This window comes from Plutella xylostella, chromosome Z, assembly GCF_932276165.1.
Source record: "Plutella xylostella chromosome Z, ilPluXylo3.1, whole genome shotgun sequence".
NCBI classification, from domain to species: Eukaryota; Metazoa; Arthropoda; class Insecta; order Lepidoptera; family Plutellidae; genus Plutella; species Plutella xylostella.
In genome coordinates, this window is record NC_064012.1 from 7,065,291 (window position 1) to 7,082,378 (window position 17,088).

At 35.2% G+C, this 17,088-nt stretch overlaps 1 protein-coding gene across 3 annotated transcripts in view; it reads left to right on the forward strand.

Annotated features, from left to right (window-relative positions):
- The window catches only part of LOC105397006 (homeobox protein caupolican), an 88,360-nt gene that overhangs the window by 34,229 nt on the left and 37,043 nt on the right, over positions 1 to 17,088 (forward strand). The window contains exon 1 of one of the 3 annotated variants that reach the window (XM_038122203.2): positions 10,863 to 11,160. The exons of the other annotated variants lie outside the window; for them this stretch is intronic. Coding sequence (XP_037978131.1) covers positions 11,101 to 11,160 — 60 coding nt within the window. The 5' untranslated portion in view covers positions 10,863 to 11,100. Of the gene's footprint in view, positions 1 to 10,862; positions 11,161 to 17,088 lie in introns of those variants that run through there. 3 annotated transcript variants of the gene reach the window in all.

Below are 17,088 nucleotides of genomic sequence, written 5' to 3' on the forward strand. Positions count from 1 at the left end.
AAGTTAATTTTCTAATCATTTTAGATGCAGAAAAGCCGAAAATTCTTAGAAAACATTTCGCCTTTTCGATTTGTTTACATTTTTTAACTATAGAGTTACAGATGCATAGATAAAGGTAAACATTGCACATAATGACACTTATTAGATTCTCCGAATAAGAACTATACGGTCAATGCAGTATGCCAAAGAGCGAGCCTGTTTATATTGTGAGGGGTAATTTATTTTATTTTAACGGTTGTGTATGGTAGGTAAGCTACACAATATACAGGGTGTTGAAAAGTAAGTTCATAATTTGTTTTATTTGAAACCAAAAACCGTAGTTAATTAAAAATATATATATTTTAAGATGTGGCAGTCTGTACACTACAGGTTGTTAAAAATAAGTAAGTAAGGTAACGGGTCCATATATCGCGGTATTCAAAATGGCGTCCTTATTTCGAGTTATATTTATTTTCATGATTATTACTCATTTTAATAGGTTTGGATACTCTAAAATTACATTTAATCGTTCATTATCTTTAACTGAAACTACTTGATGTAGTAAATATGTTTAAAATTGCCTAAAATTACTAAAAACTCATGTAATGTGCCGTGAGGGCGACGCCGCCATGTTTTTCATACAAACGCGACCCGGCTTACGTAAGGCCAGCCATATTTAATAATTGTGTTTTTTAATATTTATACGACGTTCAACTTTGTAAATAGTTTATATTTAGTTTATTATATTCTTATACTTACATTAAATTTAAATTTTAACTCTTTTTAAACTAATTTTACCCCTTTAAACTCAAAAACAAAATACCTCGGTATAAGGGCCTGATTTTTATACGTTGTTCCTAACTCCGAGTTACCCTCGGTATAAGGAAAAATACTATGTCATGATTTTTAGCTTATAACTTTACAAATAATAACATTTGAAGTATATGCTTGATTACATAATAATAATGATGAACGTGACAAGCTTATAACCTAATTCGGCGGTACAAAATATCCTCTAGGAATCTTAATATGACACGATAATTGTTGACCCAAAAATCATGGTTACATAGAAAACCTTAACTTAGTATGTATATTTGAAATGATAAAAAACAGTGTTATTTCATCGCTATTAACGTAAGTGATACATAATTTTACCAATATTTTATGTATGATTTGAGTAACAAATCTATGTTGTTTCTAAATCGATAATTTGATAACTCGGAATATGGATTATTAAAATACTTGCTGAACCCCTAATATGGAGTATGACATTTTACATAGGTAGGTACCTCGGAAATCGGAATATGACTACATCACACCTTCGCAGTGTCATCCGATGCCGTCATCAAACCATAAAATCAAGATGAATTAGCGACTTTCTTCCTAAATATAAAAGGGGTGTGGATAGATATGCCTGACTTTACGAAACTACTACTAGATACTACCTACTTATTACTCTTTATAAAAGAAGAAAGAAAGAAATTTGTAGACGTAAAACTTTATTTGGGTGAATAAAATAACACACACGACCGTGGAGTTTTTATAACACTTATATAGACAATTGCCTAATTTCATTTCTGTATTTTATTTCCATTATCCTTCTACTTCGAGGTCTGATGGCCGTTGTAATATTGTTATCCCAGAATTCCCAGATAAATGAATGTCCTGTATACTGCATTTCATGTTTGGTTTAGGGGTCTGGTTGATTTTTTCATTTTCTTGTTGTTGTCACTGAAAAATAAAGTAAGTAGGTAAATTGTATGGATAGTTGACAGAATTAAGCTTATCCTTATAAGTTGGTACCCATTTTCACAAAACTTAGTGAGTTTAGAAACGAAAGAATAGCGGCAAACTTTTCGGCGGAAAATTGAACATGGCGCCGGCGCGCCTCCAGTCCAGCGCGCATGCGCCATAGAGATGTACCTAGTGCAATGTTCCTTGCTTCCGACCTATGCTTGAATGAAAAAATAATCGATGCTGGATCGATTCCTGGGTAGATACTTTTATTATAATCATATTCGTTTATGGTAAATACATTAGGTACTCATCGGAAATTAGTACTGATAAGGTATTTGGCTTTTGTAAGTATTCGATACTTTTCCTCATCCCTTACACATCTACTTTTATTACGTATCATCAACTTTTAAACATTTAAGTAAGAACATAAAATATCGTGGAAAAATTTTAGACCTTACTTAGATAAAAACTATAGTAAAAAATGTTTAAATCATTCGAGTTCAATAATCGATTATATTCGATTACTGTCACTATTTCATCAATTTACCCCATCTCTACTCTATTTTTTTTTAATCGCTTGGAAAAGTCCATAGAACATCATAGAAGCATTATGAATATTTTTTCTAGCCAATGTTACCAGTTGCAATAATGAATTATGAAAATGTTACATAAATAATAGAAATTATCACGAAAACCAATATAAATGGAGAGTATTTAATTCTTTTCATTATTTTCAACTACTATTTAGAATAATTAAATTTATTTGGAGTACTTTAGGGTTAAAAAAGTATATCGATATTTTAGATTGTAATTTCCTTATGTTCATGGCCACACTCATGGAGCCACTGACAGGACTAACTCGGAATATGGAACAGGCTACCTCGGTATATGGAAGAAACCATAATCCTACCTCGGTATAAGGGCAAATCGACATGTGTAATAAATTATATTTTTTTAAGTATAATTAATGTGTTATCAATGAATCTGTGTTAAGAAATATAAAATTTAACGTATATTCTTACAGAAGACAATATTTCACATCAATATTGATGGTTACAAATGCTTATTTTTCTTACTTACTTTCAAATGTTGTTATTTACCTCGGAATATGGACCCGTTACCTTATTTTTAAAAATTGAAGATCTAAAATTTACATAATTTTTTAAATCTATTTAACAAGCTTTGCAAAAAAGCGGTTAAGTGCGACTGTATCTCGCCATGAAAAAAATGAAATGTTTACTGTAGCTATGAATTTTATGCGTTACAAGTGGAATAAAATACCGCATAATATTATGTACAACTATGTAAGAGCCTAGTTTTTAAAAAAAAACTCATAAGAAAATATTAAATACACAGGTTTTTTAACCCCTGAAGGAAATAGAGGGGTGTTATAAGTTTAAAGTAAGGGCTGAATTTTTTTTTTAAATTAGGGTGATAGGTAATGTATATTTTTAATGATTTTTTCAAATAGATAAATGTTATACCATTTTTAAATTGCCATAAAATTACCTATAGTTATAGTTATAGAAAAGGGCAGGGCTACCAGTGCCCATTCGCCACTGCAACCTAAAAGATCTATAAATTATGACTCCCCATGCCGAGTCTCACTCTACAGGCCCAGGTCTTTTATAAACCTGATATTACCTATACAGGATGTTGCAAAAAGGGTATACTGTGCCGAAAGGGTTTGACTCAGGGGTTATTCTGAACAACTTTTGTTCTCCAAGTTTTGGAAATTCTCGAAAAATAAATTCGGTCTCTATAGTAAAAAGTCACGTGATCGAATAAGTTTCTATGTAAAAGGTTTTGTTACGTGAATTTTCAAAATTGTAGAAGAAAAGTGGATCAGAATGGCACCTAAATCCACTTTTGGCTAAGCTTTATACCCTTTTTTCAATACCTTGTATAAAATATCGTCAGCGTCACCTTAGATCGTAATCATCGTACGAGTAACTCCTCGTGACCAAATTTTAGAGGAGACAAAAATACTGTTTTATTTGTAGTTCTAGTTGGCATACTACCCACCTAAAGTTTTTTTTAACTAGCCTAAAAATGATTTGTTTAGACAGTCTATCTTCCTGTTCAACCGCAGCCTGAGTGCCAGTGACTCAATGACTGAAAGGAGGCCATTAGTGCTCCTAAATAAATAAAGCAGGCCTGTAGATTATCTTTCAGTGTACCGACACATCTGATTGCTGTAAGAGCCTGATAAGCTCTTCGAACGAGTCATACCTCTGTGGTGGTACGGTTTCGACCTTTCGGACAGTCAGTTTGGCATCCGAAATGCGGATTCGAATAGTGGGTACAATACTTTGCGTTCGTTCACTGTCGGAGCAGGATAAGAACCACGGGCGAGTTGTTGCGCTGGCTGTTTGCTTAAAAATAGTAACCGCGTTCAACTCTATCCCCTAGAGGGCGAACCTTTAGGGCGGCTCTTGTATACCATCACTTGTCTTCTTATCTGCAGAAAATTGACAGAGGTCATACGTGTCTAACAAGTACATTAAGGATGCGAAAAGAGAGGGTTTGTTTTCACTGAAGAAGTTCAGTTGCGGAGTTCCACAGCGGTAGGTCTTGGACCCCTCTGCTGTGGAACTTGGCATACAACGCGGTCCTGCAAATCAAGCTCGCAAACGGCGTTAGCACAGTGCATTTTTCTAATGTCACACAGGTCGTGAGGTAGGCTGAGAGCCTCCTTCGGGGATGACATCCCAATGATTCATTACGAAAAAATTGCTGCAGCTGTGCTCGCCATGCAGTGCATGGGCTACTTCCGAATCTGGGGGGCTGTTGCAAAGGAGTCCGTTGCCTCTATACGGTACGGGTTCCGTGCGATCTATGATCCTTCCGGGAGCACCTGTCTTGTCAAGTCGAAGAGAATGGCTCGTATTCGACGCAACCTGCAGTACTGGTGGGATTGGTTGGAGGACAGGACAGCAGGAAGCTGCAGCAGCCGTCATGCTGTGATTCGACGCATAGATGCAAAAAAAAGTTAAAAGTAACTTCTTCTCCATGTTAATAAAATATTAGATCTTAATTTAACAACATAACATTGCAAAAAAAAATTAACATTGTTGAGTATGTTATTGTAATTTACTAAAGTAGTAATAAAAACAAAGGCTTATTGCATAGTTTTCGTTCACGTTCGCCTACATCGCACGTTGTATATGAGAATAAAGGGTATAATTACTAAGTTTTCTTGTTTAAAAATCACGGTTTGGGGTTTAGAGGAAAACAAATGGTAAAATGCGGAATACAGTTTTTTTTTCGAATAAAGAGGAAAACATGTGAATTCAAAAAACGTTTCTATTGACACCAAAGAGTACTTTTCGCCGAGAAAAGTGGAGTTACAATGTTTGCGATCTAAAGTAATGATAGAACTAGAACTTATTTTTTCAGTTCACCTGCTGTTGAGTGAAATCGTAATTAGGTAAATGACTCCTTGACATGAAAATAACTTTTTTTTTATAATCGTTATAACAAAACCGTTTTTTTTTAATACAGCAATATTTGTAGGTGTACTTACAGTGAGCAAAAGAGCGCAGCAAGGTGTACATTTTTTGGTTTTTAAGAAACAAAAATATTATTTCTATCATATCCCAAATACACATAAGTACTTAAAAAAAAATACACACTCTCGCCTTGTACTAATGTACTCCCTTGCGGGGGTACTTACATGTTATTATTTTTCTGGTGACCTCCCCATATCCCTTTGCCAGCTACGTAACCTTTTGTGACACCCTGTATATGCAGAGTTCTGCAAACTACTGTTCTGCTTTTGAAACACCAAAAAAAAACAGGTCGTCTAACGAAAAGGTCACGTGACCAAAAAAAAATTATATGAAGAAGCGTTTTTTTCATGAATATAAAAAATTACGTAGGATAAAAGTTTTTCAGAGTGACGCCTGAGTAACGCCCTTTCGGCTAACTATACTTTTTTTATTACACGGGGGCAGAGTTTAATACAACACCCTGAACTATTAAACTCTGATAATATTTTCGCGATTTTTTTACATTCTGATTTCATTTCCTGGCTTAGAAATAACATCAATAACATGCTGCACACGTAGGTTTCGGCATAGTATTAAACCCTTTTTGCAACAACCTGTATAAATATCGGCACGGGTACGACTTTATATATAATTAATTATTAAATATTAAAAATACTTTCAAATAAAAATTAATATTTTCGTATCACAAAACAATATTACTTACTTAGTATATTTTTAACAAAGTGGCATGTCTTCACTTTTATGTTTTCGAGTACTATGTTAAAATTTCATGTCATTGTCCGTAGAACGCCCCGCATACCTCAACCCCCCCTCACTAGATTTGACAGATTCTGATTTTCTTCCAGCTTTAGTGACAGCCTTAACGTTACATATCTTTCTTCTTTAGGACTATCGGAATATCAATGAAACCTAGATACAGTACCCTTAAAGCGAATCTTTTTAAAATGAAATAGCTAACTATTAGCTAATTTGTTTATATTTACAATTTATGAATGGAAAAACCTGCATGTGCGCTATGTACATTGTATATACGTGCAATACCAAAAAATATTAGACAAAACTAAGCCCTTTATCTATACAAAAGGATTATTCAAGTAAGAGGATTAAACCCACTCTCCGTAATTTATATCTGTAGTATTTAGTAGGTATAGTTGTTCCGGGCGAGTCTTTGTTTTCTAAACTTCAGTAATCCTATTTGGTTTTTTTAATGTAGGTAATGTTAACAGGCTGCGCCGCGCCGGGAGGCAGAGTTTGGCCCTCGGGTCCTCGGGACCTCTCGCATTATTAACCCCCGACCCGCACTCGACTCGTTGAAAAACCTTCTTCATCCACAATTTAGCTTTAATTAACCTTTACATTCACCGCTAAGTTACCGTGAGCAACGACAAACTTATCGCTGCAACGATGTCGTTATCTGATCCATCGTAAAAATTAATTACGTACACATGTTCATAAATATCTAAACTGCTAAGTTTTACGGTTAGCGCTTGCTGGCGGCCGCTGGGTGCCGCTGCTGGTAATTAGTAGGCTTCAAGCAAAAACTACACATGTCAACCACTACTTTATTTAGTATTAGCGTTTTTTTGGGTGTTGACTTCCTGTCGTGAGAGTGAGACGCCTGGGCGCTCTCGCATATTCCAAAAATGCGAAATTGACTCAAATTGCTTGTTATTAACGATGACAGAATGTCGTTGGCGCCAGGCTTAGACTCGCACTCGAAATGAACATGCTTTAACACCGAGAAATAAGGGTCTTTGTTGGGTAAATCTGCCCTGGCCATCTCAACGAGGCTGATCGGATGTGTTGATATAGGAATTTGGGATATGCAATTAGTAACACAATAGCTGGTTTTTTATTTTATACTCGGGGCAAAATGAGATATGGAGATAGTGGTACGCTTTTCAATAGGTAATCGTAGAAAAGGTTTTTAAGTCGGTCTATGAATCTAGAGATATGGGAAGTTTGTTGTGATATGATAAATAACTAAGAAAGTAAGTACTTTTTTAAAAGTAAATGTTAGAATTTACTATTTTAAAGATTAATAGTAATACTTACATCGTGATTATCTAATAAGTTAAGTGTAAGGGTGGCTTGCACAACAAAGTTTATCAAAATTAAATTGGTTGTCTTTTGCTCTGAAATTATACTGTCAGAGCAAAAGACTTTAAAACTTTGTTGTGCAAGCCACCCTTATAATATAAAAAAGACACTATGTTCCTAAACAAAACTATCTATATGAATAATGTCAATACATAAATATAAAGTGTACTATTTTATGTACCTACTGATTTAAGTAGTATATTATATTATTACGTAGGCATATCCTTGCACCACAACAACCTGACAATCATTTTTAAACTATGTCTCTCTTCCATCAAAAGGTTGTCTGGTATTTTAGTATATGTCTAAGTAATATCTAGAAATAATGCTTTATATCGCTTTGTTCCCAGTTACTTATTACCTAACGGAGTGAAGTCCTATTTTGCATATTCCTATGTCATACTTTGCACCGATTATTCCACAGATCCTACATGAAGCTGGATTTACACTAGCAACTAGAGTTACAGAAGTCCACTTCTACAATTTAATATTAAGTATTTATATGAAAAAAGCAGAAGCATGCATGTCACACCTGTTTATATACACCTTTACACAACTCACTTCTACAAATTGTTGTGCTATGTGTGATTTCTGTATTTGTATCATAATAATATAATAAAAATCAAAATATTTAACATTACCTAGACTGGATGGTTTTACCTAACAATGAAATATTTAACACTGGGTAGTTAAGTACCTATTTTATTCAAGAACTTTAAATAATACTATTTAATGAAAATTAAGAAAATATATACAACATTCATTTCATTTACATAGCATTTAGAAATAAAAAAAGAAATACGTTTATTCACACCAAATATGAATGGAAAGAAAATTAAATAATAAAAGTACGCCAAAAAAATAAAACAACGTTTGGTACCGTAAAAGTACAAGGTTAAAGTCCGTATATAATTGATAATTTCTCTATATGTATGACGGACTGTCGCTAGTAAATTTATTATAAATACAGATACACCTCAAAATCCTTTAATGCCTTGAGGGTCCTGGAAACAATTCTCCAACATTTCAATGTTATTTTAACCCTTAATCGACCATGGCTACTCAAATTATTTCATTGGTTTTCGCCCTTAACACATTGGGTTAAAGTTCACAAAAGGCCGAATCCATTATTATTATATCCTATGGCCGATTGAGGGTTAAATATCTGTTTTATAACGAAATCAAAGAAATAGTACTTAGTGTGACGTAATATTTTTATCATGCAGTGGGTGGAAGATGTGTTAGGAAAATTAGGTAAACTGGTTTGGACATTTTAGATTTGGTAGGTACTTCTTTCTTGTGATAAGATTAGATAACAATCTATCTCAGAAGGGCTAGCACGGGACGCAAGGTCTTGGGCCCCGTGGCGTGCTAGGCTAGCTGGTACTCTAACTAACTCTTGAAATTTACTTATCGGAAAAAATATTTTTGTATTAGGAACGCTAATGTTTGTAGGTTTTATTTCTTTGAACTCTAAATTACAAAACCATACTGTATTACTATATTATTATTGTTATCGTCGTACTAATTACTTCACTTAGGTATCCGTGTAACTTTCACTGTGTTTCAGGATTAAGGGCCACTTGCAGAAACATATTAAATCTAGATTTAGTGTCAAATCTCGATTTAAGAAACGTCAGTCCATATAAAATTTGACACTTAATCGAGATTTAACACTAAATCTAGATTTAATATGTTGGGTGCAAGTGGCCCTAAATGATTAGGTATAGGCACCTAACTACACATAAATCACCTAGGTATTTTTTTGTCATTTAAGGCATCAGTAAATTATTTTCTGTCTGAGACAATGTTATATATAAAAAATATACATAGGTAGGTCTAGTCTATCTGCTATGCAGGGTATTGCAAATATAGGGTTATGTTCCAATGCAACTAAGTCGAAAGGGAGTAACTCAAAAGCTGCTCTGTAAAAAGTTTGTTGGAACAACATATAACGCAAAGGACATTGTGCGTTTTTTAATTTTTTATGCCAATTTGCACGCGTTTTTGAAAAGTTGCGAGCATAAACCAAAATACTTTTAAATTATAGTGTTAACTACTAGTGCTGACCAGATTTAATATTCTGTATATATTTTAATTCAAAATAATGGGAAAACGTAAATAATAGAAAATTTATTAACAACGGAGGTAATATACAGGGTGTTGCAAAATTGGTATACTATACTAAGCCGAAACCTACATGTGCAGCATGTTATATCTAAGCCCGAAACTGAAATCAGAATTTTGTAAATTCGCGAAATGTTTTTTTTTCCATAGTACAAAGTCACGCGACCAACGAAGTTTCTATGGAATATGAAAATTTTTTTTCGCGAATTTTTTAAATTCTGATTTCAGTGTCGGGCTTAGATATAACATGCTGCACATGTAGGTTTCAGCTTAGTATAGCCTTTTTGCAACACCCTGTATACCTACCTATTTATTACGAAAAAGCCACCTTAAAATATGAATTTAATTTTAGAAAATGAACAATGTCCTTTAGAATATATTTTTTTTTATCAAAAAAAACTATTTTCTGAAAAGTTTTCGTAAGTTGCGGGCATCAGCTAGTATAAATAAAAAAAATGTTTTTAAGAACCATCAAAACATATCCGTTACCTACTAAACAAAGCACTTAGCGTGCAGTTTACTGTTGTTACAACTGAAACTGCAAGAAAATGTACCTACCAATACGAACAACGTATACATCTATCTATCTACATACCTACGCGTGAGTTTACCGCGGGCGCGAGTGAAACGCAACGTATACAGAAGTTGCGGTCACGCTTGCTCCGACACAAATTTGGCAGTTTAAGATTTAAATACAAACATTACTATTTTCTATTGTATTTTAATTAAGGGTGCAATATTTTTTTTAATCTAACTTAAGATACCTCTGCATGTAGGTAGGTACTATATATAAGTACCTAATAGTACCTATGTATAATTCAATGAAAATCTTGTTAAAAAATATTACGACTCTATTTTTTATTATTTAACTTTTTGTGGGTTTAAGCAGAATGATGTACCCACCCGTGCGGGAAAACACATGCTTTATTTATACAAGTGCTAATTTTCTCGTGTCGACATACCCATCGAGAGATGTAGCAGGCGACAAGTCGCAATCTCTGTCTATAAAATCGATTCGTAACTCCACAGGTCCGCCCGTAAATCTGGCGAGGCGCGGGCAAGCGGGGTATAATGAAACAACTTGTCCTCGTTCGGGCCTTTTTTTGCCGCTAGAGATTTGTTTGCTCGTGCTACAGTGCTCGTAGACAGCCTCGACGGAGACCCATAAACATGATCAAGTCGGCCCGACTTTGTGCCGCTTTTTTCTTGCGCCCCACTGGTGTGTGGGCGGAGTCGACAATGGGGATGGGACGTGCGAAAAGAGGGGATAAATTGGACCAATAGCCTTCCTTTATTGGCTTGCTGCGCGGGAAAAAGACAGAAAAGCGCGACGTGGATTGGTAGTTGCGACGAGTCTCCGCCTCGAAGGCGGGGCCTAAATGGTACAATCCTTCGGCGGCGGGGCGGAGGCTCGGACACACGCGCCAGTCTGTGTCGAGCCACGAGCGTGCGAGGAAGGTGTGGAGCTCTGCTCGACGGCATGCGAGCGCGCGCCCCGGGACGCTGACGCGCAGGAATGCCAGCGCGCCGCGCAGCCGTCGCGTGCACCTCATCCATCTGTGATATTCCCCTAACTAGCTGTACCTAGTATCTAAAACATACGTGAAAAGACTTTGAGAGACAGTGTTTAAGTGAAGCCGCCCATATGATCGTCCCCATGGCAGCGTACGCACAATTCGGCTATTCGTACCCACCCGCCTCGCAGGTTAGTCTACATTTTACTTAAAATGTTATTGTACTAATGGATTTAACCGTTATAAGAGCTTGTTTAAGATAATACAAATTGCCCTATAGCCTACTTCTGTTATAGTTTACCTACTTCTCAATAATTTGTTTACTCAGCATTATTATGGATCATAAAATACTCTCTATAACAAGTAGTAAAATTTAGAAGGTGTAATAATTAAGTAGGTATTTTGTCATTTATTTTTGGGATTGTGAATCCCATGGATTGCAATGCAGGGCCAGAAGCTAATTTCTTTGTTTATTATGGAAGTAACTTGTTGCAGTTTTAATATTCATGTATAGATAGATCTAACTGAAACAATTAAGTCAGTTATTGATCGAATCAGACCTAATTCTCAATTAAGTGTAGAGTACCTACATACCTGGGTATAGGTAAGGAGGTATATTGAAAGTGCAATTAACTAAAGCTTATAATTATTATAAATAAAGGCTTGTATACCTATTTGAATATAACTTAGCTTCTTCTTAATGTGTAAAATATAAATGTAAGGTACTTATGTCATGTGAGTACTACTGAGTACTGTAACTACGTTATAAAAACAGCAAAAACTATATAAAATTTTGTGATTAGATATTCAACGTTATTCGCTAGGTACTAATTTATTATTATTATACATATTATGAATATCATTTTAAGTACTTACTTAACATTTTGTTTCCTGATACACAATTGTTTAGTATAGAAAAATCATGGTAATTAAATCAATTTATCAAATGCCTATTGATAATGTACCCAAATTCATATTGATTCAAAAATTCTTATTAGATTCTAAGCACATGTACATAGAAACAACCAAATACTTATAAGTTGTATTATACATTGGTATTATAAAATATCCTTAGGCAATGGAATATGGAAAAGGGGGCGGCGGCGGGTTCTGTAGCTAAACAAAAGGTAGGTATTGTCAATAATACCCGGGTATTAGGTATGATCTCCATAACTTATACGGCAGATTGATTCTATATTTATATAAAAAAACTGCATTATACCTACCTATATTCGTTTGAATTTGAGACAGTAGTTAATTTCATAGTTGGTTGGTTGAAATATTATGTATTTGTATCGGAAACCTAGGTATAATTAGCTCTACTCTACTTTATTAATTTTATCCTTGTGAAATTGAACGCTTAGATCATTGCAATGGATTTAATTAACACAAATCATATCTACTGGGATCATTATAGTTTTTCATAAATGATTCATAAAGAGAGTAAGGCAGTGTAAACTTCACTTGTAATGTACACCTTTTGTATTGTTTATATTAGGCTATTGTGCCACATTATTGGTGAAATGGTTCAGTAGGTCCTCTAGCCGAAGTACGATTTCCAGTATAGACAATAGATACTCGTAGTTATATGAGTTACTAACTACATGCAAAAATTAAGTACTTCTATAGTTTTCAAAAGCACACTACAACGTTACAAAGTTTTTAACACTAACATAAATAATAACAGCAAGGTGTGAAGACCTACTTATAATACCTACCTATAAGCAAGGATTACGTTTTTTTATTCCCTTAACTTCCCGACAACAACACTGAGACGAGTAGAGAGTGTAGGCTATATTATGTTGCGAACTGAACGGCCGACGGAACGAATTATGTTCGCGAAGCGTGTGGAAGTCGTATAACCGTACCTCCTAAGTTATTTTTTCTAAAATGCTTAGTAGTGAGTATATCAACAATATAGTATGATGAGTTGAATATATGGAAGTAGGTGCATTTTGCGTTTTGGTGTAAGTATGGTGTAAAGTACCTACCATTATAAACAAACCATATTTTTATTTTTGCCTAGAAATAATAGGTATTATTAGGTTAGGTACGATTCTGAATAGACTTATAAATATACAAATACATAGTTAAATACTGTATGACCCGTTGTGATTGTAAAAAAATATATTCTTTTATGACTCATAAAGATGTGAAATTCCAGCTTTTAAACCGAAACTTGCGAACATCAGCTAGTTAATATTGTATGTAAGCCTAGTTCATTATCCAAGTAACATAATAATTAATAAGAAAGCTGTTGCGGTTTTACTTCTAAACTATGTTTGATTGTTTATCATTATTTGTATTGCATACCTACTGTTTGTTTCGTGGACTGTAGGTTTGTCTGGCTGGTCTTTTTCATTAAAACCAAAGTTCCACAGTGAGACAGTATTTTATTTTATCACAACACAAGAGCACCGTTCAGCAGTTTTATTGTAACAGAATAGGATACGGAAGTGACCATAAACAATAATTAAAAATAAACTTGTGTTGCCATACTTGCCATCAACACGTCTACTGATACAGTAGGCATCATTTGGTAGGAAAGAAGAAATTATTTTAGTACCATTCCAATTATAGCCAACACATTTATAAGTACCTACAATAAATAATAGGAAAGTACTGACATAAAAAATTTGCAATTACTAAGGTAAGAGCCTATATTTGCCGGTCCATTTATAAAACATTAATGTACCTATATGTCTTTTTGTAAGAGCTTTAAGTTAAGAATACAGGGATAGAGTTGATGTATTCATTGTATTTTTAATTTTTGTAATTGTTTTATTAATGTGCTTTAAAATTTATGTAATTATTTATTTAATTTTGAAATGTACCTGCTCCTACTTAGCTAATATGGATTTGTATATACACTATCTATAATAAATGTATTTTATAAATTTCAAAGCTTTATCTACGTGAGTAATTTTATTATAAATTAGAATTAATCTTGTTTACATAAAGTAATATCATTATAAAAGAAAATCAAATAATAATTCAAACTCTAATTGGATTTCACAATAGGATGTTTTCTGATGCTCATTAAAAAATATGCTTACCATAATCATATATGGCACTACTAAAACCATACAACATCATACTACAGCAGTAGAATAAAAAGGCAGTGCTCTAGTATGAAGGTTTTACTAACGCCATCCATGATTTAGTAATTTTTTTTAATCAGCTGTTAGAAACCCTCCGATTTCTCCCATGTAAATAGTTCCCTGAGTAGGTATATCACCGAAGGAAACTTTACTGATAAAATTTGACCCTACATACAACAATGAAATCTGGCACAACCACCCCCGTGGCCCGTACCCTCATCCTAGTGTTACACAAAGTTAAGCATGGTGTCCATGAGAGATATACCTTTTGTAATTTATACTTAGTATACCTAGGTACTAATGTATTATGTTAATTCAATATTATGGATCCATCAATATTTTTGAGCAAGTAAATAACCTACCTACCTAAATATTTTTAAAAAATTATTGATCCAGAAGGAGAAATCTTCTCAAGCCCTTTGTCTCTGCTGAGGGACGTCAGGATGGATGTAGATAGTAGTACCTATAGTAGCATAGAAAAATGGTAGTAGTATTATTTTGGAAAGTGACAGCAACAAATTTAATCCTAAGATAACAATTATCTCACTTTTGTCAAATCTACCCTAAATAGGAGTATGTAAAAAGTAGCCCTTGTTATGATTAAGGATGTGAAGCTTTCTACCATGGTGACGACGCGTTCTTCTTTTTGTGGCGATGCAGGGGGTCACTCTAGATGACAAAAAGCTAAGTTTCGGAGTGATGATGCGCGAGCCACGACTCTATCTACTTCGTGTCTGGTTTGTTCGTTTTTCGACAGTATAGAGTACCCCTCCAGTAGCGATGCGGTTGGTATGTAGTGTAGCTAGTCCCAGTTCGTACATATATGGCGCGGTTTCTCTCCTTTCATATCACATGCAGGAGTGTCGCGATGGCATTATCATATTGTGGCGAGATTCCGTTTTACAGGGGCTATGTAACATAAACTTTTTCAGCGGCTGCTACACGGGTTTGTTATTGACGTCGATAAACTTGTTTGGTAATGCACGTTCCACCAATCACAGTAATCAATATTTTTTTTAGAGTACACCAATGCCTACGCCACTCTGTTTTCATCCGTGAAAGCTTAAAATTCTTCAACTTTTACAAAACTCGATTATCAGGAATGTGACCGGAGCGTACAAACACTCGTAATAATTTTCCGTATAATTGAGCAAATGCAATTGAGCGTTTAAACAAACTCGCCCAGTAGCTACTTAATGTTTATTGCGATTCGATATCGACTCCCACTTGAAAATCGACAAACTGGCATGAAAGTATGGTATTAACACAAGTGGAAATTACAAAATCATAGTATACCTAAGAAAGAACTGCATTAATGCATACAAGGACTCGACTAAATGGATATAGATAAATAAATACCCTCCGGTTCGAATAGACACATAGCAATACACCCTCATCGGTAGATATAGTTCATACTAGCCTACAATCAAGGTTAAGTACTTACATATCTACCTATGTAAGTACTTAACCTTGTATGTAGGCATGAATATGTACTGAACCTAGTAGTTACCCAGAATACATAATACCGTGTAGCCAGCTGCAGGTTCCCGTGATCCATACTCATGTTAAATTCGTATTACAGCTATTGATTGAACAGTCGTTTTGTAGCGGCGAATGCAACGCCCGCGTCCGCAGACGGGAATCATTAACATTGAGTGCGGTGGCATGATTGCGAGCGTGGAGTGGACCAATTTATATAATCCGGCGGCCGGGCCGGTCAAGCCGAAACTCCACAATAAAACCGGGATACGGTAGCACAGTTTAATGGAGTCCTGCGACCTCATTACACTGCGCCTCCTGCCCAACCCGCTAACTGTTCATTTATAAGCCCAACTCAAAACACACCCCGAGCGCCAGCGGCCCGCCTCGTATAAATTTCATCCTATTATTGCGGTCCAACTCTCATATCGGAGCCACGCAACATACCGACACATTTTTACGGTTTTTATTCGCGCTCGCTCTAAACCGATAATTAATTTATGGCGATTATTGCTATTATTGTATGCTTGTTATTAAAGTTGTCGATAAATTTTATGATGGAACGTTGCGAGGAAATTGCACTTAGCACTGGAGTCAGAGTGCGGCAGTAGCCTGTGATTAGCCGACGCACGACTTCCGCGCGGGGATGTTCGGACCGACCAACCACGACTGGAGGATCCGAGTGAGTTCTCATTTAATCTAAATAGGAACTTTAACATGCATAGTAGGTAATATTAGTCATGCACAATAATTATTACTCGAGAATTAATAAAGATTGTAGTTAATTTATGTAATTTTTTCAATACGCCCGTTTTATAATCTAAGTATGCTACGAAAATATTTTACGACTTACAACGTATTTCACCGGATAATGATTTTGGTTAATCTGGTGACAATTTCCACGCTGGTCCTCTGTCCACTTCGCAGAATATGTTCTGTGGGCGGCGCGGCGCCGGCCGTAGTCTCCACGGCTCGTTGCGAAATGTCCATAAATGAAATATTCGCCCAGCATTATCAACTTGTGGGAATTGGGCTATTGGAGTTATTGACACAAACCACCGGGCAATAATTGAATGGAATGTTAAATGACCATTAGTCGTTGTTTCGGCCGGTGGATGTTATCGCAGGTGCGACGCTGCCCCGCGGCGCTAAATATCCATCGAACAGCGTAGATATTCAGTTTAAAAAATGTTCGACTGATGAGCATTAATTTCGTTTAAACTTTATAATGTTTAATTTTGTTTATTTAATAGACTTCCATTAAACTTAAGCTACACACACGCAGTTAAATATCGATTTATTAATTAACTTCAAACAATTTTAATTAACTTTTAGTCTAGACTGGCAAACGCGGCTCGCATGTTAACTACAAAAATATGAGAACAAAGCAATGTCGGACATTCACGCGTCGAACATCACACGAGCCACGCACCCTCGTGACATGCCCACACGTCGTGGCTCACGCGTCTTCAACCAACACCGCACTATACTTTCAACAAATCACTTATATTCTACGTATCGTATAGGCACATGACTAAG